The sequence below is a fragment of the Sciurus carolinensis genome, chromosome 1, assembly GCF_902686445.1.
Source record: "Sciurus carolinensis chromosome 1, mSciCar1.2, whole genome shotgun sequence".
Lineage (NCBI taxonomy): Eukaryota > Metazoa > Chordata > Mammalia > Rodentia > Sciuridae > Sciurus > Sciurus carolinensis.
In genome coordinates, this window is record NC_062213.1 from 186,230,593 (window position 1) to 186,256,770 (window position 26,178).

General features: G+C 44.5%; 2 protein-coding genes across 7 annotated transcripts in view; both read right to left on the reverse strand.

Annotated features, from left to right (window-relative positions):
• The window catches only part of Kpna6 (karyopherin subunit alpha 6), a 57,354-nt gene extending 56,716 nt beyond the window's left edge, over positions 1-638 (reverse strand). Inside the window, exon 1 of one of the 2 annotated variants that reach the window (XM_047562985.1) lies at positions 559-638. In XM_047562985.1, coding sequence (XP_047418941.1) covers positions 559-562 — 4 coding nt within the window. In that variant the 5' untranslated portion in view covers positions 563-638. Of the gene's footprint in view, positions 1-344; positions 418-558 lie in introns of those variants that run through there. The other variant, XM_047562983.1, reaches the window with a different exon arrangement.
• Positions 639-3,748: 3,110 nt separating this feature from the next.
• Tmem39b (transmembrane protein 39B) lies at positions 3,749-25,175 on the reverse strand. 5 transcript variants are annotated; one of them, XM_047559140.1, is made up of 9 exons: positions 25,052-25,175; positions 22,937-23,063; positions 22,212-22,431; positions 21,511-21,594; positions 21,041-21,195; positions 11,054-11,390; positions 10,038-10,225; positions 5,840-5,960; positions 3,749-4,116 (listed from the first exon to the last, which is right to left on the reverse strand). In XM_047559140.1, the coding sequence occupies exons 1-9, from the start codon at positions 25,053-25,055 to the stop codon at positions 3,874-3,876; spliced, it is 1,479 nt and encodes a 492-aa protein (XP_047415096.1). In that variant the 5' UTR covers positions 25,056-25,175; the 3' UTR covers positions 3,749-3,873. The 5 variants fall into 5 exon arrangements, with proteins under 5 accessions (XP_047415096.1, XP_047415101.1, XP_047415114.1 ...); XM_047559145.1 differs by lacking the exons at positions 22,937-23,063; positions 25,052-25,175 and adding an exon at positions 21,714-21,796 and having other exon boundaries at positions 22,212-22,350; XM_047559158.1 differs by lacking the exons at positions 21,041-21,195; positions 21,511-21,594; positions 22,937-23,063; positions 25,052-25,175 and having other exon boundaries at positions 22,212-22,343.
• Positions 25,176-26,178: the final 1,003 nt, after the last annotated feature.

Below are 26,178 nucleotides of genomic sequence, written 5' to 3' on the forward strand. Positions count from 1 at the left end.
CCGAGTCTAATCGAACCACCCTGTTTCCGCCTGGGCTAGATAAGTTCTGGCCTTCAGCGGCCCAAGCTGCCCTCGACTTAGCTGTCCCTGGTTACCGCTCCAGAACTGGCTCGCCCCGAGACGTAGAAAGGACTTCCCTGAGTTCGGGGAACCAGTGAATCTAGTCCAGAAGAGTGTCGGCCAAACACGCCCGGAGAAGGCTCCCTTAGCTGTGCCCAGGCCTGCCGCCGGGAGCCCGTCCCCCAGCCCCATTCTCGGCGCAGGCTAGAAGGCGTCCCCCTTTCCACTCCTTCGGTACGCGAGGGTTTAGGCCAGAGGCTAGCACGTGGGGGCTCCAGGCGTACCAAGGTGTCCCCGGAACCAGCCCCCGAGGACTGCTCCCAGCGCGGCCATAGTCCGAATCCAAACTGGCCTGAGGGGCACTCCCGGCCTGGTTTCTCTCCTCAGACCGATCTAGAGAGGCTTTCAGACATCGTCTGCCGATCGGGGACGGGCTCTCGCCAGACTCACACCCGCAAACTGCCTCAACCCATGTACCCAATTGCCTGGTTTCCTTACCCATCGCGGCTCCGCTCGCTCAGACTTGGCGGCCGCAGCTGCGGTAGCTTCAGCAGACAATATGGCGGACCTGCGGGACGGCACTCCGAATAGGACAAACAATTCACGCCGGGACGAAACGCGTTTCCCCCCTCCCCCTTTCTCGCCTAGATTACACCAAAGGTGCGCATTTAAAGAGACCGCAGCCATTAAAGGTGGAGAATAGGGATGAAATACGAAAGAAGTAACTGGGCGGTGGGGCGGGGGAAGACTGGAAGGAATGCATACTAAAGAAGGTTAAACGTGCCACCTTCTCGGCAGTTTCTGCTACTGTTTTTTCTCTGTGGTATGGCCTTCCCCAGAAACTTTTTCGCACAGAAACTTATCCCTTCCTTTGGTAATTAAAGCCAATTACAGACCCTGAACTGAATAGGAGTAAGGAATCATCTGGAGAGGAAAAGCGACTCATTCAAGGATATAGAGATAGGGAAAAGAAGAAGTCAAATCTAAACCCAGGTTTTCTGACTAAGCAACAACACCCAAAGCTGTAGTTAAGATCGCAATCTTTTTGGGAGATTAAGTAATAGGAAAATATGGAGTGGGAATATAACTCAGTGTTAGGGCACATACTTAGCATGCCCACAGTCCAGGGTTTGGCACAGAGCACCCCCCAAAAAGAGAGAGAGAGAGACCTCTGCAGCAAGCCCCTTGAGGGCAGGATCAATTCTGGATAGTTCACCAGTGTATCTCCAACACCTAGCTCAGTATCTGACACATAGTGTTGAATGAATAAATAAATACGCCGGATGGCGGGTTACACAGAGCAAGTAGCATGATTTTCTTTTTTACCAATAAGGAAATTGAGGCTGGGAATATCTAGGTTATGTGTCTTTTGAATCAAGAAATTTATGGCTGGTAGGGTGCCTGTAATCCCAGTGATTCTGGAGGCTGAAGCAGAAGGATCCCAAGTTTCAGCCCAGGCTCAGCAACTTAGCAAGATCCTGTCTCAAAATTAAAAATAATAAGGTGGGGGGTGGCTAACAGGTAAAGCGCCAGTACTACAAAAAATAAAGAGTAAAGAAAGGTTGTAGCTGGTACCCATTAGGTACCAGCTCCCTCTCCACACTGGGATTGAACCCAGGCCTCATGTATGCTAGACATGTACACTCTACCACTGAGTCATATCCCCAGGCCTCCTTTTTTGCATAATGAAATGCCAGTCCACCCATCTTCTACCTCAACACAGAGTCAGGTTATGTCTTCAGGTCACAGGTTCCCAAAAAAGACCCTTGTTTTAGAGACAAAAAAAAAAAAAAAAAAAAGACCTGGTATCTGGTCCCCAGGGACTGTCATAACAAATAGCCAACTCTAGTTGTGTGTCTGGCCCATTCAGGGAAAAACTCAAAAGGCAAACTGTAAGGACTGGGGTAGAACATGTGCCTCCCATGTACTAGACCTGGGTTCAATTCTCAGCACCAGAAATAAATAAATAAATAAATAAAAATAAGGCAAACTGTATCAAGGTCAGGAACGGGAACACTTGATTTTCCTTCCTATTGCCACTGCTTAAAGTCATACCTCATTATTCTGTTTTTCCTGCCTCCATATTCTCCCTTTCCAACCTGTCTATTAAAAAGCAAAGACCTAATAGTGTCATGTCTCTGCTTAGCAACTTCCCATTGCCTGGATGCCAAATTAGGCAATGCTCAAACATTTCAATCTGGCACACAAGTTGGTCCTTACCAGCTTCTTGGGCGACTCCCCATCAGGCAACCAGACTCCAAACATATTTAGGGAACTATTTTTTCTCAAATACACTCTTATCTTCTCTTGTGCCTTTGCATATACTGTCCCCCACCACATGACCCTGTGATGGAGTATTCACTTTTAAGACCCATTTCAACAATCACCTCTTTAGAGAAGCTCACCTTTTTGGGCAGGATATCTGTCCTCTATTTCTACAGTACTCTGGTTATTTCATTTTCCTTAGCACCTCACATGCTAATTTGTTCAAAGATGTGTTCATCTCTCCCTCACCTTTGCAACTACCCTAGTTTTTAGCACAGTGCCTGCCTCAACAGAGGCACCAAAAACATGTTGAGGTGTCTGTTCCCCATTCAGCACTGACCTCAACTGCATACCCTGTGGCCAATAAGGGTTCAGGGAGTGTGGGCTGTATAGAAGAGAATAGCTGCTCCTCTCCTTCCAGTCCCTGAGCTCCCCTAATTTAATGCCTATAGGAGATAGGTGACACCCCCACACAGCTGTTTCCACTCTAGCAATTAACCCTACTCATACCCCTCCCTAGGCTAAGGCCCAAGGTCCTCCCTGACCCAACCTCTGCTGTCCTTCTCAGCCCCATCCCTCACCCCACTTTCCTTATCCTTCCTGCTCTACGAACTACATTCTGCTTATCCTCCCCAAGCATACCAGGATGTTCCAAATCTATGTGCTTTGCTTATGCCCTTTTCTCTCATTGGAATGCTCTTTGCTCCTCTTGTCCACCTCTGAAGTGACTAATACAACTCAGACTATCCCCTCCTTTAAGAAGCCCAGAGAGCAGTAAACAGTCTCTCTTCTGTGCTACTCTGTACCTTATGACTGTTACACTCATCCAGTGCAGTGTTGCTTGTGTCTGAGTCTTGGCATCCTCACTGTCTACCCCAGTACCTGGCACACAGCAGAGTTGCAGTGACTGCATGCTGAGAGTCAAGACATCACCTTCTACTAAGGCAGCAGTGTCATCTTTCAGAGGTTTTTTTTTTGTTTTGTTTTGTTTTTTTTTATGTTCAGTTCTACCACTTCCTAGCTGTGTTGCCATGGGCAAGCCACTATAGCTCTGTCAGTTCCACTTCCTCATCTATAGGAGTGACACCTCCTAGGGTTGTCATTAAAAGTTAGATTTGATAAAGGCTTGAAATACACAGAGTAGCATCTGGTACACAGCAACCAGTTAGCAGCAATCACCACCATGGCCTCTGATACCTCCTAGTCTCTTGTCCATTGGAGAAAGTAGACCCCAGGGAAGACGAGAAGCCACATGTGAAGCGTCCCAGCCCAGAATTCTATACTTCTAGCTCTCTGACAGAAGAGAAAGAACCACAGTACGCATGCTTGTTGGGAGTATAAAAATAGGACTTTTTTTTCCTCTTGTCACATCAATTATCAAAGAAAGAAACAGTACGTAACAAAAATACAAAGCTCTGGTGGATTTTTTTTTTTTTTTTTTTTTTTTTTTTTTTTTGTTCAAACCCCACACTCAACCCTCCCCAACAGCTACTTTCCAGGGAGCCCCTGGCTGAAGCCTGGATGCTGTCCCTGGGGTTACCCTGAGGCTCAGGAGAACCGGTGATCCAGGTCTCTCTGGGGGCTGGCTGAGTATGAGTAGGCCTTGCCCAACACGAGGCGGTCACGCAGCAGCTTGAAGAAGGCATAGTAGTTGCTGAAGAGGATGAGGGCCAGTGAGATGGTCTGGTGCCACTTTTCAGAGGACATTAAAGAGTAGAGCTGGTAGACAATGACAGCACCCTCCAGCAGGAGGAGGATGTTGAGGATCCGCAGGGGTTTGCTGAAAAAGAACTGTCCAGGAAAGGATAGGCATGGACCAGAAGGTATGCTCCAGAAACCTGCCTCTTGGGTGCAGTCTCTAGGTGGGCTAGTATAAGCTCTTGGGGCCCCATGCAGACTTGGGTGGAGAGAAGACGTAAGTTGGGCGTGAACTTTGCTACCTCATCTGCCTTTGGTTGTGGTATTCCCCCTGACAGGTCTGCTGCTCCTGCCTAGCGTTTAAGACACTGTTCAACTCCTACCTCCTCTTAGGAGCCTTTCTTGAGGTCTTGCTTGCTCTCTCAAACTGTCTCTCTGGTCTAAAATAAACATGTTTTTATATGTCATCCTCTTGGTATTGTTGGACCTGAGCAAATTAGAATCTTATGGCATCGGCATGGAAAGTTTAATAGACTGTACAGCATCCCTACCTAGGTAGGAAGCTTCTAGGGAACATGGAAACGTCCCACTCTCACCTGGTGTTTCAGAGCAAGGTAGAGTGTGGGATTTAAGAAAAATTTTCCACTAAGTTCAAAAGAGTGCTCAAAATCTAGGAAATCTCAGCTTTGCAGGGGCCAAGGTACCTAAAATTCCAGAGCTGCTTATATAGGGGAGAAAAGGTGGCAGGAAATGGGAGTTCAAGAGATGGGGATCCCAGGCTCAGCTCTGTACCTGACAGTCCCTTCCCTTTCTGGGCCTCAGGTTTCACAACTGTAAAAGGAAGATAACATCCCAGATCAGTGATTTCTCCCACTGTGATCTTTAGAGCCCTAGGTTCCCCAGGGTTCCCTCAGAAGCTTCAACAAAGGCAAACGGGAAGTGAAGGGAGATCCAGCCCCTTCAAACAGAGCAGTGACATGAAGTCCTGTGCATTGAATTTTGGTTTCTGTGTTGGAAAAAGAACTTTTTTTTTACACAGGTTATCTCATTTAATCCTCAGAACAGTTCTGTGTAATAAGAACTAGGAATGCCTCATTTTACAGAGGGAATTGAACTTCTATATAGTTACGTAACTTGCCAAGCAGACATAGCTAGTGAATGTTAAAACTGGTAAAGTGGGTAGGCTTATTTTTTTTTTTTATTATTGTAAACAAATGGGATACATGTTGTTTCTCTGTTTGTACATGGCGTAAAGGCATACCATTTGTGTAATCATAAATTTACATAGGGTAATGTTGTTTGATTCATTCTGTTATTTTTTTTCCCTTCCCCCCCGGAAAAAGGACTTTGACAGTAAAATAAATAAAACAGAGACCCCTAGCCTTGCTGATTTAGAACAGGCCTTTTCCACTAGTGCTGAATCATGTGTTCTTACCCTCAGTTCCCAAGTTCCCAGTAAGGCACCATTGAATAAGTTAAACTCTATCTATTTCAGTATCTGGAAACAGGGACAGCCCTGGCATTTCTCTCTCACACCAGATTCTGGGGAAGACTGAATGGGAGGGTGCATGAGTGCTTAGCACAATTCCTGTTACAAAGCACGGAATGATCATTACCGTCCCCAAAAGAACCCCTTCCTTTATTGTATAATCTTCTCGATCCAATGCTCTGAAGGATCTGTTCCCAAGTGAGCTGCAATTATGAAGTGATAATCTGTGTCTTTGTGCTGCATGTATGCACTATCTTCCTATGGGTTTGGGAAATTCTAAAAATAGCTTTCTCTTGCTGTCACATCACCTTCCTCCCTGCTGATCCCCACCCACCCCCTGTCCTCTAGATCAGGGCATGGCCCTCCTTCCCGGGGGAGAAAACTCACATGGAACCGGAAGTGGGAGACATCAGAGGGGATAGCCACATTGTAGTGGCCCACTGCCTTGTAGACATTCTTGCTGTGCTTCACCAGTACACCCTGCGGCCACATGCATTCTTCAGTCCACCTGGAGGCACAGTCCAAGAATGCCCCTTATCCCCAGCTCATCCATGAAAAGGGGTACCAGAAGATTGGGCACAGGGTGATCACCAGGGCTCTATTCCCATTTCTATTGCTTGGACACAATGACTTTCTCCTTTTCTGGGTCTCAGCTGCTTCTGCTCTAAATGGGGTAAGAACCATGAGAAATTCACGGTACTGGCAGTCAGAAAGTCTAGAGCTGAAGGGCTGTAAGAAAACCCTTTTTCCTTTCCTGCTGCATTTGCTTCACCTGGTCTCACCTCTAGCCTCCAACTGGTCCACCACACAGCTGCCTGAGTGGTCTCTGTAAAATATCAGGCTGAACCTGACCGTGTTCTGCTTCAAATGCACTGAAGGCTTCCAAGTGCCCCAAGGTTTTGGCATGGCCTCTGAGGTCCTGTATGGTTGCCTATGACTCCCACCACACAGCTCTTACTCAAGCCTCTCAGAACTATTTCAGTTCCTCGAGCACACCATATTACTATTGTCTCTGCATAAGCTGCTCCCTCCAACTGGACTGACCTTTCCTGATAGCCTTCCAGCAATCTTTTCATCATCTTTAAAAACCCAGGTTCCTCCAGAAAGCCTTTGTTTGTTTGTTTGTTTTGGTGTTAGGGATTGAACCTAGGGCCTCATCCAAGTTAGACAAGTACCACTGAGCTTTTTACTTTCCCTAGCCCTTTTTACTGAGTCAGGGTCTCTTCAAGTTGCCCAGGCTGGTCTTAAACTTATGATCCTCCTACCTCAGCCTCGCATGTTGCTGGGATGACAGGTGTGCACCATTGTGCCTGGTCAGAAAGTCTTTTTTAAACTCCCCAAAGTTAAGCATCCAGTTACTATTACCTGAATCTCCTGCTACTGGTCCACATTCCCCAATACTTGTCATTTATTTATTTCTCTGTATCCTTAATTAAGTTGGAAGCCCTTTAGGGAGGGGGCAGTCTAATTCATCTGTGTCCTCAGCACATGCTGCAAGGCCTGGCACTGAGAGGCCCCATGAGCATGTGTATGACATGGTGAAACCAGTGAGCTTTCTTCCAACATCCTAGGAGATCTCCCAGGAACCCCAAAGGTCCTGGCCCAGAGAATGAGAACCATAGCTCCCTTCGAACCCACATTCCTGACTCACTAGTTCACTTAAAAACTAGTTATGGGGTTGGGGCTGGGGTTGTGTCTCAGCAGTAGAGCACTGTGTCAAAATGAAAAATAAAAAGGGCTGGGGATGTAGCTCAGTGGTAGAATACCCCTAGGTTCAATCCTCAGTACTGAAAACAAAACAAAACTATGTTATACACAATCACAAAGATGAACTTCACAGACCATATGCTGAATGAAAGAAGATGGACACAAAAATGTCTACTTATGATTTCATTTATATGAAGGTCTAGAATAGGCAGAACTAACCTATGGTGAATGAAAGCAGAAAGGTGGTTGTCTTGGGAGTAAGGGGTCACCAGGAAAGGTCATAAGGAAATTTTCTGAGGAGCTAGAAATGTTCTGTACCTTGATAAGAGTAGGTCATGTGGGTGTACATAACTTTACCAAAACTCAAAGAATTGAGCCGGGTGTGGTGGCACACATCCCACCAGCTTGGGAGGCTGAGACAGGAGGATGGCAAGTTCAAGGATAGCCTCAGCAACTTAGAGAGGCCCCATGCAACTTAGTGAGACACTGTCTCAAAATAAAAAATAAAAAGGGCTGGGGATGTGGCTCAATGGTAAAGCACCCCTAGAGTCAATTCCCAGTACCAAAAAATAAATAAATAAATAAATAAATAAATAAATAAATAAATAAATAAATAAAACAAAGCATTGTACACTTTGTAATTTGTACACTTCACTGTATATGAATTTTTTCACCAAAAAAAAAAAAGTTGGGCACAGTGGCACACACCTGTAATCCCAGAGGCTCAGGAGGTTAAGGAAGGAAGATCTGGAGTTCAAAGCCAGACTCAACAAAAAACAAGGTGCTAAGCAACTTAGTGAGACCCAGTCTCTAAATAAAATACAAAATAGGGCTAGGGATATGGCTTAGTGACCAAGTACCCCTGAGTTCAATCCCAGTACCAAAAAAAAAAAAAAAAAAGAAAAAAAAAAGAAAAAAGAAAGACTATACATAAAAAAATCACAAGAACTTTGCAGTGTACCTGTCATAAGCCAGGTAACTCTGGCAGGGGTTGGGGGAGGAAGCTGAGGTCTAAATAGGCCAGGTTCCTGACCTCCAGAGGTTTTCAGTCCTAGAATGGCAGACAGGAAACTAAGCAAACACAGCAGAAAGCAGTTAAGTACAAAGAGTACAGTACTATAGGGTACTCAAGGGATGGGTGCCCCATGGGGAAGACACTGAACTTATTATCATTTTTTTTTTTTTTTTTTTAGTGCTAGAGGGATTAAATCCAGGGCCTTGCTCATGCTAGGTGCGCATTCTACCACTGAGCTACATCTCCAGTCCTTTTAGAAAATATTTTGAGACAGGATCTCACTATGTTGCAGGGCTGGCCTGGAACAACACCTGCCTCAGCCTCCTGAGTAGCTGGGATTATAGGCAGGTGCCACCTTGCCTGGCCTGAGTGGTCAGGAAAGTGTTCCTGAAAGAAGCAAAGTACTAATGGATGGATAGGAGTCAGTCAGTCAAAGAAAGAAAGGGCATTCCAAACAAAAGATACATTGTGGGCAAAATCCTGGATGCAGAAATACATAATGCATCTGAAGATGTGAGGCAGTTTGGTCTGGCTAGAGCAGAATATAAACTGGAGCACAGTAAGAGATGATCAGAAGGGGCTGGCAGGACTCAGTTCATCAGCTAGGAAACCATGCAAAGGAACCTGGATCTTATCTGAAGAGTTTAGTGAGCTGTAGATCAGTTTATCCTCATATTCAGCTATGTTCTATCAATCTACTCTTCCCTCCTGTTGGAGCCCAAGGCTATGCCAAATTGCCTTTTGGCCCATTCAGCAATGTCCAGTCACTTTTTTGGATCACCTGGACAGGACAGAAAAGGGACCCTGATTAGCATGGAGGACCAACACCAGGAGGCTTGGCTTATGTGGCCTCCCTGTACATTTTTGCTCTTTGGTGGGACTAACTCTACAAACCTGTCCTAGAGGCCTCCTTTGCCAGGCCTTGCCCTGGGTTCAAGACTCAAATGTGATTCAGAGGTGGTTCTAACCTTGAGGAGTTTCCAGTCTAATGGGGAATATAGGCAGGAAAATTAGTATAACCTGAGACAAAAAGTACTTTGATAAAGGGTGTAGAAATATTAGGAAGCAATGAAGAACAAGCCAGGCTAAGGGGAAGACAGCTTGGCAACTCATGGTTCCTGAGCAAGGTGACATCTGCCTCTGCTCTGGGTGTAGTGCCATCCTGCAGCTAGGCCTCTTTGGCTTCACTCATTCTAACTATTTACTCACATACCTCTCTCCCCAACCAGTCTGTAAACTTGGAAGGATTTCGTCAGTCATTTCCTCACTGTGGCCCTCCTTCCCTGGCCAGGGTTCACTATTGGCTAACATAGCATCACATCCTGCTGCAAGCTGATGTTTCTAAAGCACACCTTGAAACATCTCTGCTGTTCAAAATCCTCTACTTCTCCCTTCAGCCTATGGTCAAAGTGCAAGTTCCTCTGCCCGATACACAGCACCATGCTTGGTGTAGATTAGGTAGGAGCAGATGTCTACTGAGAGTGCAGATAACCTGATGATGACTGGATGAGTGAGCAGGTGAGAAAGGAGTAAACAATGAATGAATGAATGAATGCCTGCCCGCGTGAGCAAGTCAGCCAATGAGTGAATAAATAAATGAGCCAGCCAAGGAGGAAGTCAATGAGTACATGAATTTTCCACCTGCCCGCCTCCCATCTCCAGTATACTGTAAGCTCCTCAAGGAGAGTGAACAAGTCTGTCTTGGGCCCCACCATGCCCTACTCTGGATGCAAGACCTAATACACAAAACAAGCTCAATAACTATTCACTGACTGACTGAATGAGTAATGAGCAAATGGGCAGGTGACACCACACACTGACCAGGATGGCTAGGGTTGGGCAGAGCCAGGATGGGTAACTCACGGGTGCTGTAGCACGTTGGAGCATAGTGCAGGGTCCACCTTCTGCCAGCAGCCCAAATGGGCAGCAGCCTTGTGCAGCAGGTCGCAGTAACTGGCAGGAAGCAGGTGCTGCATGAGGATCACTGAGGTGCTGATGGACACTAGCAGGAAGAGCTCACAGGACCAACGCTTGTCATAGTAATGTGTGTTCTGGAGAGAGAAGGAGGTAGGTAAGGCTTGGGATGCTCCTAACCTTATTCCCTCTCTTCCCTGATTCTACTTGCCTCAGAGGTCCTGGCAAGACCTCAGGTGGCCTAATACCAAGGATCACACACCTAACAAAGAAGGGTTAGATCCTATGCCTATTGGTTAGTTTTCTACAAAGAAAAATTGCTCCCACTGCTCCTGCTTGGAGACAGAGCACAGACTCTAGGGTCCAAGAGACCTGAATTCAAATCTAGGCCCGCTGCATATTAACTGTTTGACTTTGGGCAAGCCACTGTGCTTTACTGTCCTCATCTTTTAAAGGAGGGTAAGAGTAACCACCAAGTACCTCTAAAGGCATCAGGAGGATTATAATACTCATGAAACTTCCTAGTATGGTGTAAGTGCTCTAAAAACATGAAGTCTTAAATGTGCAGGTACCTCCCTAGGAGGCCATGTAAGAGAGAGAACACAGGTTTTTGAAGTCCCTCAGATCTGAATGAATCCTGGATTCCCTACTTAAGAACAAAGCAGGACATTGTGACATGCTTGTTGTCAAAACAGCCACTGAAATACAAAGTCATGCTCTTTCTTATCAAACATATGTCTCCCTCATTGGCTGAGTGACCTTGGACAGGTCACCTCCTTTCAGGAAGCCTTGTTCTCTGCACTCCAAAATGGAGACAATAGTCACTCTAGTGCACCAGATGAGAACAGATGGGAAACCCCATCAAAAAGAGCAGTTATTTACACAAGCAGGAAGGCTCATGTGGGGTAGGCAGCAGGTTAAGGTCCCAGCCAGGCTTTTTCACTCTCTGGGTTGAGCTGTTGTACCTTCACAAACCAGACAGGCACAAAGGCCACATAATAGGCACTCAGCATGGAGCTGACAAGCACTTCCTTCATGCGCCAATTGAAGTCCATCTTAAGGAACTCCACTTCACTACGGATGAGGCTGGGAGACAGGCAGCAGGCATGGGTGGGCATGGCTTCCGGGCCATACAGCTGTCGTGTGTGCTGCTTCCATGTCTCCCGAAGTGTCAGCAGGTAGTCCCGACTTCTTGCCAGGCCACTGACTGCCTCCCGGGGCCCCACGGAGGCCATGTGGCTGAAGAGGTTTGTCTTGCGCAGATCACAGTTCAGCTGTAGGAACGGAATGTACATCCCAAACCTGCTGGGGAAGACAGTGGTATGGGCAGGCCTGACTGTGGGCCAGGATCCCAACCCTGAGCCTCAGTGAGGACTCCGCTTTCCTCTCGGGTCTCAGCTCTCCTGGATGCTACAAAGGGAGGATTTAGTCATCCGTCCAACCATCCATCCTCACATCAATGCTCCCCTAAGCGTTGAGTGTGTAATAAGAATTGGGAATATAGCAGGGAGCAAGAGACAAGTCCCTGCCCCCACAATCTAATGGTGATTAATCACAACAGCCCACGTTTACTAGGTACGTCTATGTTCCAGTTACCACACTAAATACTTAAATGCATCCTTTTATTTTTTTTTGTAAGAACAAAATGCACTAGGTACTGTTATTTTTGTCCCCTTTTCAGCTGAGGACATTATGGCTCAGAAAGGTGAAATAAATTCCCAAAGTTTACATAATGAGGAAGAAATAGAGCCAGGGCTCATGTCCAGCTCTTCTGGTACTAGAGATCAAGACAGATTAAAAAAAAAAAAAAAAAAAAAAAAAAAAGCACTACCAGTAATTAGTTAAACATATACATAAATTCAGCATGGTAGTGCATGCCTGTAATCCCAGCAGGTCAGGAAGCTGAGGCAGGAGAACTACTCATCCAAGGTCAGCCTCAAAATTTAGCAAGACCCTCAGCAACTCAGTAACGTCCTGCCTCAAAATAAAAAATAAGCTGGGTGCAGTGGTGCACTCCTGTAATCCCAGAGACTTGGGAGGCTGAAGTGGGAGGATCGCAAGTTCAAAGCCAGCCTCAGCAATTTAGTGAGGTCTCTCTCAAAATAAAAAATAAAGAACTGAGGATGTGGTCCAGAGGTAAAGTAACCCTGGGTTCAATTCCTGGTACCAATAAATAAATAAAATAAATAAAAAGGACTGGGGATGTACCTCAGTGGTAAAGGGACTGTGGGTTGAACCTCCCAGTACCAAAAAAAAAAAAAAAAAAAAAAAAAAAAGCACAGTACCACAAAAAAAGAAGTATATATTGTATAATTGGGTGCATATATGAGAAGTGACTCTTTTGTTTGCAGAGGATGACAGCTTAGGAATGAATATTTATTTTGTGTCTATGTAGTGCACTGTAGGCAGTGAAATGGACCCTTAAATGGTACAAATTCTTTCTCAGCAGCACCCTTCAGGCAGGGCTGGAGCTAATCAGTCAAGAGGTTTCTTGAGCATGTGGTTAGTACTTCAAGAGGAAAAAAACTACATAAAGCCACAGCCTGGAAGAATACAATGGTCCTTCCCTATCTGTGGATTCCATATCTACAGGTTCAACCAACCTCAGACTGAAAATAATATTACATTGTGCTGGGCACAGTGGCACATGCTCGTAAACCCAGCGATTTGGGAAGCTGAGGCAGGATTGCAAATTTGAGGTCAGTCTCAGCAACTTAGTGAGGCACTAAGCAACTTAAAAAGATCGTGTCTCAAAAAAATAAAAAGGGCTGGGGATATAGCTCAGTGGAGTAAGGTGCCCCCCTGTGTTCAATTCCTAGTACCTATTAAAAAAAAAAAAAAAAAAAAAAAGGTTCCATTGTTAATGAGTGCACTCTGTAGTTGGCCTACAATGGTTAAGCCAGTGCTGGACACGTCATGTACAGGCTTTCGTTCCTTGTCATTATTCTCTAGCATATAACAACATTTTACATAGCATTTACTGTTGTATTAGGTATTAAAAGCCAGGAGTGGTGTTGCATGTCTGTAATTCCAGCAATTCTCCTTGGGCAGGAGAATTGTAAGGTAGAGGTCAGCCTTGTCAATTTAGTGAGAACCTGTCCCAAAACAAATTTTTTTGGTACCAGGGGCACTTTACCACTGAGTTACATCCCAGATTTTTTTTTTTTTTTTGAGATAGAGCCTTGCTTAGTTGCTGAAGCTGGTCTCGAATTTGTGATCCTCCTGTCTCAGCCTCCCAAGTCACTGCGATTACAGGTATAAGCTACTCAAAGTAAAATTTTAAAAGGGCTGGGGATGAAGTTCAGTAGTAAAGTGCTTGCCTAGCATGCCCAAGACCCTGGATTCCATCCCCAGAACCATACACACACACACACACACACACACACAAAAGGAACCTAAAGATTTTTCTTCTCACTATTTCTGGGTAAACACAGTATCTGGCACATTATAGTAGGTCCTTTTTACAAGAATTTCTTTTTCCAGCCCCAGGCACAGTGGCACATGCCTGTAAACCCAGTGGCTGAGGCAGGAGGGTCAAGAGTTCAAAGCCAGCTTCAGCAACTTAGTGAGGCCCTAAGCAACTCGGTGAGACCCTATCTCAAAATAATAAATAAAAAGGGCTGTGGCTGTGGCTCAGTGGTCAAGCACCTTAGGATTAATCCTCAGTTCCAAAAAAAAGTCCTTTTTCCAACCTGTGCCGGTTCATCCCTCCTTAGGCAACTGGCGGTTCCCCACTTCCAGGAAGTCATCAACATGGGGAACTGAGTGGGAATGCCCAATAAACATTCGCACTGCCCAAAACTCCTGGACACAAGTGATCTTCCGTTTCAGCCTTCCAAGTAGCTGGGAACCCAGGTGTACACCACTGTGGCCAGCTGACAAGTATTCCCTTTTATTCAGTATGGGGCCTCTCAATTTGCCCAAGTTCCCAGAATTACACAACTTCAAAAGGCCCCTGGTGGGGAGTATCTCAAAAAGGTTAGGGTCAATGACAGACAGTGCTATACTTCTTAACAGCAATAATTTTTTTTCTTTTTTTGAGGGAGGACGGGGGTTGAATCCAGCAGTACTTTATCACTGAGCTACATCCCTGGTCCTTTTTTAAAATCTTGAGACAGAGTCTCACAAAAGTTGCTTAGGGCCTCACTAAGTTGCTGAGGCTGGCCTCAAACTTGGAATCCTCCTGCCTCAGCCTCCCAAGTTGCTGGGATTACAGGCATGGTCACTGTGGCCAGCAAATTTTTCTTTTCTTTTTTCCTGGGGTCCCAAAAAGGGATACCTAAGTGTTTTGGGGCAAGTAACAGTCTTTTGGGACTTTTGTTTTCCAGGGATGTCACCATCTTTTCTGAGGTAAGGTTAAGTAAGATACCCAGAAAACTATAGTAAAGAATATAACCTTAGCCAGGTGCTAGGGTACACACCTGTAGTTCCAGCCACTTGGGAGGGTGAGGCAGGACTGCTTGAGCCCAGGAATTTGGGACCATTCTGGGTTACACAGTGAGACCCTGTCTCTAAAAAAGTGTAATAATAATATTTGAGGTCCAAGAAGCCTGAATTAAAATCTCAGCTTCGCCACTGACTAGGTCTGTGATTTAGGATAAGTTATTTAACTTTCTTTTTTGCGGGGCAGAGGGTACCAGGGATTAAACACAGGGGTGCTCAACCCACGAGCCACATCCCCAGCCCTTTTTTATATTTTATTTAGAGACAGGGTCTCATTAGTTGCTTAGGGCTTCAATAAGTTCCTGAGGCTGGCTTTGAACTCATGATCCTCCTGCCTTGAGCAGCTGGGATTATAGGCGTGCACTACCATGCCCAGCAAGTTATTTAACTTCTATGAGCCTCAGTTTCCTTAACTTTCCCTAAGTAACATAGCTTGTATTGATCCTCATCTCTCAGTCAGGCATTAAAATAGTAAATCTCATTAATACTAAATACCTGTTTTTTTTGTTTTTTTTTTTTTGTTACTGAGGATTGAACCCAGAGGTGCTCAACCACTGAGCAACATCCCCAGTCCTTTTTTATATATTGTTTAGAGACAGGGTCTTGCTGAGTTGCTTAGGGCCTTGCTAAGTTACTGAGGCTGGCTCTGAATTTGTGATCCTCCTGCCTCAGCCTCCAGAGCCGCTGGGATTACAGGTGTGCACCACCAGTAACCCAGAGTCTTGAGCAGTGCTCTACCACTGATCTGTATCCCCTGCCTTTTGTTAAATTTACTTTCAGAAGGGAAGCACGTCAGTCTCAGAAGGGATCTCCCTAAGCTGCCCAGGCTGGCCTCAAACATTCCATCCTCCTGCCTCAGCCTCCTAAGTAGCTTTCATACTCTTATTTAGTCCTTAAAATAAACCCCACCATGATGCCTGCTTCTGAACAGAAGATCAGTATAATTTTGTTTAGATTAAAAAAGAAAAGAAGATAGTGATTCTATAGAAACAAGAAAGAAGACTGCAATGGAATTCCTAAAATATCCCAGGATACCTTATGGGAATGAGTGTGTGGCACTCAAATGAAAATAAAAGGTACTCAGATTCAACCTTAAAAGCAAGTACTTAACCCATTAAGTCCCAATTTTTCAATTCTGTGACTATTTCAATGAAACTGACATAGGTGCATTAAAAGAAGTTGGAAATCATAATCTGGAGCTTATATAGCCTTCATATATATTTTCAAATATGTATATTTTGAATGCTCTAATCATTCACCTATTACTTTTCTCAAAAGAATAAAACAATATTGATTTTGAAGAGTCCATAATTGGTATATTTGTTGGTCAATGTAAGTTTTTTATAGGTGTTCTATATATTGGACAATGGGATATAATAGTTTAAGAAGATCCCTGGCTTTGCCTCTAAGCAAGACTGTAGACAGGCCCTGTGATCAATTAAATTAGTTGGTGACAATAAGTGACTGCTCTGACAGCTTAGAAATTAGAAGCAGCTTCACGTGCAAGACAGCAAACTCCCTCCTACCCCCTCCACCCAATATGTGACAGTATAAAAGTAGAAAATTAATCTATATCAGCAGAAAGAAAAAAAGAAAAAAATGAGAGTGGGGTTATTAGTACACAAATGATTTTGACAAATTTAGAAAGCAGATGGAGATTTGCTGACAGATGAGGAAGCTGTCACCTAGAGCAGAGCTTTCCAACAGAAATACAATAAGCATCACATATATAATTTAAAACTTTCTGGTAGTCACATATAAAGATGAAATTAACTTTAATATTCTATATTTTTACTTAACCCAATACAGGAAAAAATATCATCCTTTCAACATATAATATCTATTAATGAGATGTCTTGTTTTTTTGCAGTAAGTCTTCAGAATCTAGTGTATATTTTACATTGAGAACACATCTCCATTCAGAGTAGCCTATTTCAAGTGCTTAATAACCACAGGCAGTTAGTGGCTACTGAACTGGACAGCATAGGTCTAGAATATGCTATGAGAGGATGCACTGGGGGTGTGAACTTATCTGCCCAGAGTGACCCAACAGAGACTCTGGCTTGAAATGAGCACATATGATAGAGAGTAAAAGTAAGAAAAGGCTGAACAAATGGGATTAAAGATCTCTAACTATAAGAGTCAGTTCTTTTATTCTCCTACTCACTTCATCTAACCTACTCTGAACAATTCTTCTAAAGAGAAATTGAATGAATTGTGTGAGAACAACTGAGGTCTCTAATGTGAGCATCTTAGAATAATATCCCCCCTCCTACTTTCTGACCTATGGGGGCCCACAGCCGGACAACTAGCATCTCACTCATTTATTCTAAGGCAAAAACCTGCCAGTCAGTGTGTTCTACTCATGTTCTCAGGACTCCCAGTCAAATCTCCCAACCTACTGAAGCAAAGGGAGAAGGAAAGGAAATGAACTCTTGATACCCAGTCCTTCATTCTTAAATACAAATAGACAACTGGAAAAATCAACTTTCCTTGGAAAACTAGCAGAATGAAACAGAAAAACTGACCCCAGTGACAAGATAAAATTGAGGGAACATAAGAGATTTTTTAAAACAAGAACAGAATACCATGAGAAAAGAACAAATCAGAAAACAAGAAAGCAGCCTTAGTTATGAAAAAAAATTACTGAAAAGAAATCAATAAAAAGGCTGGAAGATAAAGGTGAAGAAATTTCTGAAGGCAAAGCAAAGAGACAGAAAGAAGAAGGGATAAGCAGGGGGAGAAACAGAGGGAAAAAATGGGAAAATATAAGAGAAACAGATGATCAATCTATGAGGTTTATCATCTGATGAACAAAAGTCCCAGAGATAACAGAAAAAATGGAGAGGAAGATATTATCGAAGAAATAATAGAAGAAATATTCTCTGAGCTGAAGAAGTACCCAAGTCTCCAAGTTAAAAAAATCCTAGAATACTGATTAATATGATAAATGACCAAAGTTCCACACCAGACACATCTTTTTGAAATCTCAATCGAAACATAAACTGAATATTCTTAAAAGCTTTCAGAAAAGAAAAAAGTCATCTACAAAGGAATAGGAATCAAACTGGCATCAGACTTCTTACTAGAAACACTGGATGCTGGAGAAAATGGAACAATAATTTTAATTTAGAAATCTACATTCAACAGAACCATCAATAAAGTTTGAAAGTGGATTAAAGACATTTTTAGGCATGCAAGTGTTCAGAATGTATACACCTCCCACATACCCACTCTTAACGAAATTACCTGATAATGTACTCCAGCAAAATAAGGGAGAAAACCAAGAAAGAGGAAGACATGGGATCCAGGAAACAGTGGATCCAACCCCGGAGGGCAGCGAAGGGAAGTCTCAGGCTGAGAGCTGCACAGCAGGCCTAAAGAGCAACCACTCCAGACTGGAGCAGGAGAATGGAGGCCTCCAGGAGGGATGTCTTTAGGGGAAAAATGAACTCCAGGCAACAGGTAGCATGATTGAGAGGCTGGATAAACTTGAGGATATGCTGAAGGCCCATCATTCTTTTGTCAACAAGAAAAAAGAAAGGCAATTAGAAACTCCAAGAAAAATTAAAAGCTAAGAAAGTTACAATATAAATATGAAGCAAACTAAAATGTGACAATTTTAAGCAACTGATGGAGTGTAAGAAAAGAGGAACTATTTGACTGTGACACTAGGAACATTCTTTTTTAAGAGACCCAAGATTATGAGTAACTATAAGGAAAGAATGTCATTTATGTACACTACTGGGCAATGAATGAATGAATTATAATACATATAATTATACCAAGGCTACTTATTGGCATTTAATTTTTATAATTAGCTTTTGACAAAGAACAGAAGACTTAAATATGGTTATACAGGAGAATGTGAATGTAAAGTTTAACAATATAAAAGATTACAGCTGCCAGGGAGTAAGAGGAGGAAGAGGGAAAGATAGATACGTAGGGTTCCTAATATTCTCATCTCTCAAAAAAGGGATTCAAAATACTAATGTTAATGGAATGAAAAATACTTTTTTATGTGTGTATGGTGCTGGAGATGAAACCCAGGGGGGGCTCATGCATACTTTATATAAGCACTCCACTACTAAACTACATCCCCAGTCTCTAGCATACTTTTACTATTGATAAACCAAAAGAAAACTAAAAATAATAGTTAACAAATGCTGGTAACAGTAGGAATGAGAAGTTGAGATAAAACTTCATCTGTCATTGAAGAGAATCAATGTGCATGCACATGCATGCTGTATTGTATGCGGCACGCTTGTATGTGCATAGAAGATTTACCTCCAAGATGTACAATAAATCAGAAAAATGAGTGTTATCTATTGAAAGGGAAAGTTGGTGGCTAGAACACAACAGTCTAGGGGAGCCTTTTTTTTATGCCTCTTGAATTTTAACTATGTGAACCTATTACCCAATTATGAAACCAACAAATACAATTTGAAAGTAATACACAAATGTATAAAGGTAGAATAATTTATGGAGGTAACTCAGAAAACAAAACCAGGCAATAAGCCCAGGCACCAAGGTACATGCCTACAATCCTAGCCAGTCATGAGGCTGAGGCAGGAGGATCTCAAGTTCAAGGCCAGCTGGGGTTACTCAGTAAGACCCTGTCTCAAAATTAAAAGAATAAAAAGGGTGGGAAATGCAACTCTTTGGTGGAGCACCATTGAGTTCAATCTCTAGCACCTCAAAAAATAGACAAATACATAAATAAATAAAACAAAACCCAGAAAATAAGATTGCCTTTAAAGAGTAGAACTAAATATCTGGAGAGTGGGGTTGGCAGCTACTGCTTTTCACTATAAGCATTTTAGCATTATATTTGATTTTTTTAAATGATGTAAAATCCTTTTGAAGGGCAATTTGTTAATATCTATAACAAATGTAAGTGAACATGCTTTTTGTGGAGTGATTCTACTTCTGGGAATCTGTTGTACTGAAATATTGGACAGGTGTGCAAAGATGTATGTGCCTCATTACTATAAATAAGGAAAAACTAGGCACAACTCAAAAGTACCAATAGAAGAAAACTGAATCAAATTGTAGAAATTCTATACAATGGATAGTAGAAGACCATTCCCATATGTACTGCTACAGAGAAATATTCAAGTTATATGATGATGTGAAAATGCAGTAAATTGTATAACATCATGTATAATCTCATTTTTGTTTTAAAAAAACATATATATATATATATATATATATATATATATACACACACACTTATGGGGACTGATTGAGATAATATGAAACTTTTCATTTTCTATGTTAAAAGTTTCTATAGAGGCCTGGGATGTCACTTAGTGACAGAGCATTTGCCTAACATTTGCAAACACCTGGGTTTGATTCTCAGCACTGCAAAAATTTTTTTCTAAATCTGTAACCGTTTTTATAAGATACATGTGTCACCCTAGTAATTAAAAACTAGATATCAATCTGGGCACACTGGTGCATGGTCATAATCCCAGCAACATGGGAGGCTGAGGCAAGATTTCAAGTTTAGCCTCAGTAACTTAGGCCCTAGGCAACTTAGTGAGACCCTACCTCAAAATAAAAAAATAAAAAGAACTGGGGATATAGCTCAGTGGCAAGGCATTCCTGGGTTCAATACTTAGTACCAATAAACAAATTAATTAACTTTAAAAAATCAACTAGGGATACGGCTCAGTGGTAAAACATCCCTGAGTTCAATCCCCAGTACCTAGAAAAACAAGAACGTAAGACTCGTTATCACTGAAGCAAGTGTGACAGGACCCCCGTGCCAGTGCTTTCTTAGCCATGCAGGGAGAGAGGGAAGAGTGTCCAGCTCTGAAGTTTTCCAGGGGTCATGTTTGGCCCAGTTTTAGGAAATTGAATTAGAAAAAGCCAAATTAGATCCCTTGTCCTCCTTGACCTGAGGCCAGAAAGGGGCAGTCCTGTGCTCTTTCTGGAACTATCCCTCCATCCTCAACAATCTGGATTTTGGTGAGATGTAAGGAGTGAGTGAGTTAGATACCCGGACAGGCACACACACATGCATGTGCAGACACACATTCACACAGGTGCACTTCATGCAGAGACCCACACAAGAGACATGCAAACATGCAGTTGTTTGCCAGTCACAGACTTGGCGAGGCACCAAGAGATTCTACAAACACTGAGATACACAGAACAGGAGAGACAGAGAAAGATAAGGAACCAGAGAAATAGGAAAGAAAGACAGAGGAAAACAAAATCTGTTCATTCCCCCTTAGGAATGTTCCTTTGGAATATACACTTAAGATCTGAGTCCCATTCTGACCTCCCCATCAGTGGGAGCTTGGGTAAATAATGCCACCTCAGTTTCTTCTGTAAAATTAACCTTTCTGATCTCAGCAGGACATTATCAGGCAATGTGAGAGGATACTGTTGCTGCCTGCCTGGGAATATTCCAGATACGAAGGTCTGATAACCAAGCCACATAATGGACAGAGGTCAGGGGCCAGGTGCTAGGCAGTGAGGGTGAAGTGAGGGGTACTCACGGATAGCAGAGGAACAGGAGGTTCAGGAAGGAGTAGGTCCTGAAGAGGTGGATGAGGGATCGGCACAGACTCCAGCCTGTTGCCGTGAGAACGGTGAAGCGGGTGAGGAACAGCAGGATGGAGCGAAAGAGGGAGACCTTCCCCCTCTGAGAAGCCTGGGTCAGGGCGAGATAGGATGGGATGGGGATGGAGGCCACAGGGACTATACCCAAATCCCACCCAGCATGGCCTATGGTCCCACCCAGGGAAAAGTGCCCAGTAGGACGGGCAGAACACAGCAAGGTGAATCCTTATATTCGATGCCCAGTAAACTCTGAGAGTCAGTGGGATGTGGATACTGTTCTTCAAATAAGTCCAAAGGGATCCCTGAGGATATTCCTCAGGGCTGAAGGGCTAGGCATAGCTCCTTGGCATCCCCAGGGGAAAAGGGAGACCCAAAAGTCCCTGGCCAGCCTCTAGGACCCAATCACCTCCTTCACGATGGACCCAATGAAGCGGCGGCCCAGAACAATGGTGGTCACCATCAGCAAGTTGAAGTCGATCAGGTGGAAGTTCTGTCAGGGGGCAGAGGCCTGGGGGTCAAGTGGGCCCCTTGCCCATATATGGGCTTTTCTCATACCCACAACCTCCCCCTACCCAGTCCTTTCCACAGAGACTGTACCCACTCTCTGACCTTCATTGGCCTCCAGCTGAGTCAGGCCAGGAAATTACCTAGAGGAGTAGAACAGGACCCAGAGAAGGGAAGTGGGACAGTCCCTGGGGATAAGAGAGTGGTGTGTGAGCCCTCTTATTCTTAACACCCATGCCCTGTCCCTGTACCTTCTCTTCTGCACAGGGCTCTTTTTACTCCCTGAAACATTCATGTATATCTGTGGCTCATTTCTCCGACAGGACTTAAGATGACTCTGAGCTCCTTTTGGCAAAATCTGTGTTAGATTCATCTCTGTCACCCTTACAGTGTGGTTCTAAGCACACTAGCAGTATTCAAGAATCATCAGTTTCCTGTTCCCTCTACACCTCCCAATGCCCAGCATGGGGACAAGTACACAGCGGTTTTTGGTAGACTATGCTAAGCTGAAACCAAATGTCTGTCTGTCTGTATCTCTCTCATATACACAGATACACACACACACACACACACACACAGAGTGGGCCCTGGCTGGGCACCTACCAGGGAGGTATGGGAGGGTGGGTGAGAGGGCGGATACCACCACACTGTCTTGTAGATGTTGATGTAGTGAACGAAGAGAGCTATGAGCTGGCAGAAGAAAAGCTGTAACTCAAACAGAATGCTGGCCTGTACTGGCAGCTCGGGGATCTTGCAGTGTTGCAGAGGCACAACTGTCTGAGTGGCCAGAGGAGGGCTGGAGAGGCCTGTTCCAGAACTGCTCCTGGGGTGGGAAAGGAATAACATCAGGAACTGACCTGAGAACCTTACCAGGAAGGGCTTCTGGGGCACAGGATTGCGGGGTAAGAAAAGAGAAAAGCAGTTCATAACAAACGCAAAGTTCTCTTACTCTTGCCTGACAAAGGAGACGACAAAAAGTCTTTCCTACCCCTAATTTTATTCAGGTCATCCAATGTCCCCCAGAAGGAAAATATTAGGCCCACTTTACAGATGAGGAAAAGGTGGCCCATAGAGAACAAGCAACCTGTACAAGCCACCAGCAAATCAGAAGAACTATAGTTGGAATCCAGGTCCTTGGGCTTATTCTACCAAGTCTACCACATCTGTCCAAGTGACCACCTTCAACTGAGAGCCCTCTGAGTCTTTTCTGCTGCTCACTCCCCTGTAAGCACCATCCAGCAACCAGGATATTAATGCCAGAATGCAGTCATCCCAGAATGAAGTCTGCTCTGCCACAGGGAGGGGCAAGAGGCAGAGAAGGGGCTTACCTGGTGCGAGAACGGACACTGGTCACTGATGCACTGGAAGTGTGGCCCCCACCAGAGCCCCCTGAGGATCCTGGTTCACAGAGCGGATTTCGACAGTAAGATGTCCTGTTGGGACCTCTTCGTCCTCCTGTGGGACTCAAATTAAGTAGATGCTCAGGCCAGAGGATATATGTCAAGGATAACAGCAATGATATTGGCTACTAATTACCCGCTGTCTCATTTTATTAATTAACCTCACAGGGCCTACAATATGACCCCTGCCTACCTCCTCAACCTCATCTCTTACTATTCTCTGCCTCACACCCACCTCCCCCATGCTCTAGCCATCCTGGCCTTTCCTCAGCAAGCCAAGCTTATTGTTACCTTTTTTTTTTTTTTTCTTGCTTTTTCTTTCTTTTTTTTTTTTTTTGGTACTGGGGATTGAACCAGAGGCACTTAGCCAGAGTCACATCCCAGCCCTTTTTATTTTTTACTTTGAGACAGGGTCTCACTATGTTGCTTAGGGCCTAAGTTGCTGAGGCTGGCTTTGAACTTACAATTCTCCTGCCTCAGTCTCCTGAGCCGCAGGGATTATAGGCATGTGCCATTGTGCCCAGTTTCTTGTTACCTCTTGTACTTGCTATATCCTCTGTCTGAAAGCCCTTCACTGAAGGGTTTTGATTTCTCATTTTCTTTTTTTCCCAGTCCTGGGTATTGAATTCAGGGCTTCACACATGCTAAGCACACACTCTTATTACTGATCTACGCCTTCAGCTCTAATGAATATTTTTGAAGTACCTGCCCCCATCATGCTCTATCCTATTTCTATTTTTCTTCACAGTTCACTCCCTGAAATTATTTTATTTGTTAATATATGTATATTGTCTGTCTCTCCCACTAATATGGAAGATCAGTGAGATCAGTAACTTCATCTGTTTTTTTTCACTGCTTTTCTCCTATTCTTACCACGATGCCCAGCAAGTGATTAGCAAATTGATTAGCAAATGAGCCCATCAAAGTAGGTTCTTTGGATTAGGAAGGTGACGTTACACTGTGTCAGATTCCTGAGTTCTCAGCTTTGATACACACTGGACCCCATTTGGATACAAGTTCTGAAAGTTTATAATTTGGGGCAGCTATGAAACAGCTTTTTCTTCCAAGGTTCTGAGATCAGATTCAATGGGCAGCTAGGTGTCTCATGGGCAGGACTCAATGCCTGAGCTTAGGGTCAAGGATGTGTGCTCTGGGAGAACACTGTGGTGTGGATCCAAAACTTTGGAATTTACAACCTATTTCCTAGGCTTAGCAGTCTAGCCCAAGATCCCAGGTACCACCCAGCACAAAGCTCTTAAGCACCAAAATTCATAACCTGTCCATACTCCTTAAGGTAACACAGCAGACTCCACTCACACACACCTCATGCTCTAGCTCCTCTGCTCAGATTTTGCCACATGTCTCCAAAAAGTGTTTTTCCAGGAGCTGTGCTTTCAACAAGCCCTCAGAACAGAAGTTCACTATTATATTTGGCTTGGAAAACTCCACACAAACAGCCTCACCCCAGAAGCTCTGCCCACACCGTCTCGGGTCTTGTAGAAGCTCAGCATCCACTTAAAGCCCCTACGTCCAGAAGCTCCGCCCACACAACTGTCAACTCAGAGACCCCGCCCACAAGCCAATAAAAGAACTCAGCCCAAGAACCCTGTTCCAGAATGGGCTCCCTAGTCTGAAGGGTTTCCTTCCCGCCCCACTGCGCCCAGTATAAGCCCCTACAGCCCAGAAGGTTCGCCCCCACACAAGACTCACAACCTAGAAGCTCCGCCTTTACACAAAGCCACGCCCATCACGGGACCCAGCACCCATTTCCAGCCCTGACGAACGGGTCCTCCTCAAAGCCCAAACCCCACCGGCGCTCTTCATTTTGGATGCTCCGCCCACCAGTCTAATGTCCCGCCTCCACAACAGAGGCCCCACCCCGCAAAACGACAGGAGGGGGCGGGGTCCCGTGTGCACCCGCATCCCCCCCCCCCCCCTCCCCCCCCCGGGATCCGGTCCTCATGGGGCAGCAATTTTGCAGCGTGGTCACCCTGAGCCCCGCGCCCTCTCGTTCCCGGGCCGAGCGTGACCCGTTCTGCTCACCCATCTCCTCCCCCCGGCGCTCTCCGCTTCGCCGCCGCAGCTCCTGCGGGCAATATGTCGGAGAGGACGGCGGCCGGGAGAGGACTAACCGCCGCAGCCTAGTCCCGGGTATCAGCCGCGCGCTCTCGCCTCACTGCTAAATTTGCATACAAGGCGGGCTAGTCGGCGGGAGCGCGCTTCTTAAAGGGGCCACCCTAACCGAACAAAGGCGGTGCCCGAGCTCTCTTTGTCTCCTGATCCCTTGCGTCCTTCCTGCATTAGCTGCCTAAGAAATACATTAGGGAGGGGAATCCACCTCTAGTTCTTCCCCTGTTAGCCTGCTCCCAGCATATCTTCAGACTCCACGAAGAGACCGGAACAGCCTTTGTGCTCCTGCTGGAGATGATTTGTATCCCTGAGCAGCCCACAGGCATCTCAAACTCAACGCGTCCCCAATTGGACTTTCATTTTTCTCTTGGGCTTTGTTGCACTTTGGTTCACCCCAGCCAAAACCTGGAAACGGTGGCGCTTGCTGGTAAGCCTAGCGACTCAGGAGGATGAAGCAGGAAGATTGTAAGTTCGAAGCCTGTCTGGGCAACCTGGCGAGACTGTTTCTCAAAATAAAAATAAAATAAAATAAAAACTCAGTGTTACCAACCTGGATTCACTCCCCAGGACAAAAAACCTGGGAATCGTTTCCTTCTTTCCCTTTGCCCCCACATCCTATCCAACCTAGTCTTGCTGACCCTAAATTCTAAGTACTTACTATATTTGATCCCACTCTCAATTCTCACTGCCACCACCTTAATCCAGATCCTGATTCTGATTCTGCCATTACCAAGTCTTGAAATCTCATTTCTTGGTTTTTACAATGAGGTAATATTCATCTTATAGGTCTTCGTGAGGATTAAACGAGATAACGCATGTACAACAGTCTGTTTTAATCAATGTTAGCCATCACTGTTATGTTTGGCAAGTACTTAAATTGAATAAATGAGATATTACTCCTAAGAGTTATTTTGAGTTCTTCCCTCGAAAGAATTAAGACTTATAAGCAGTCTTAATCACCCTGTAGCTACATTTCTTATCACAGTGCTTGGCATATAATAGACATCAATATAAAATTAATTGAATGAATTAGATATTTA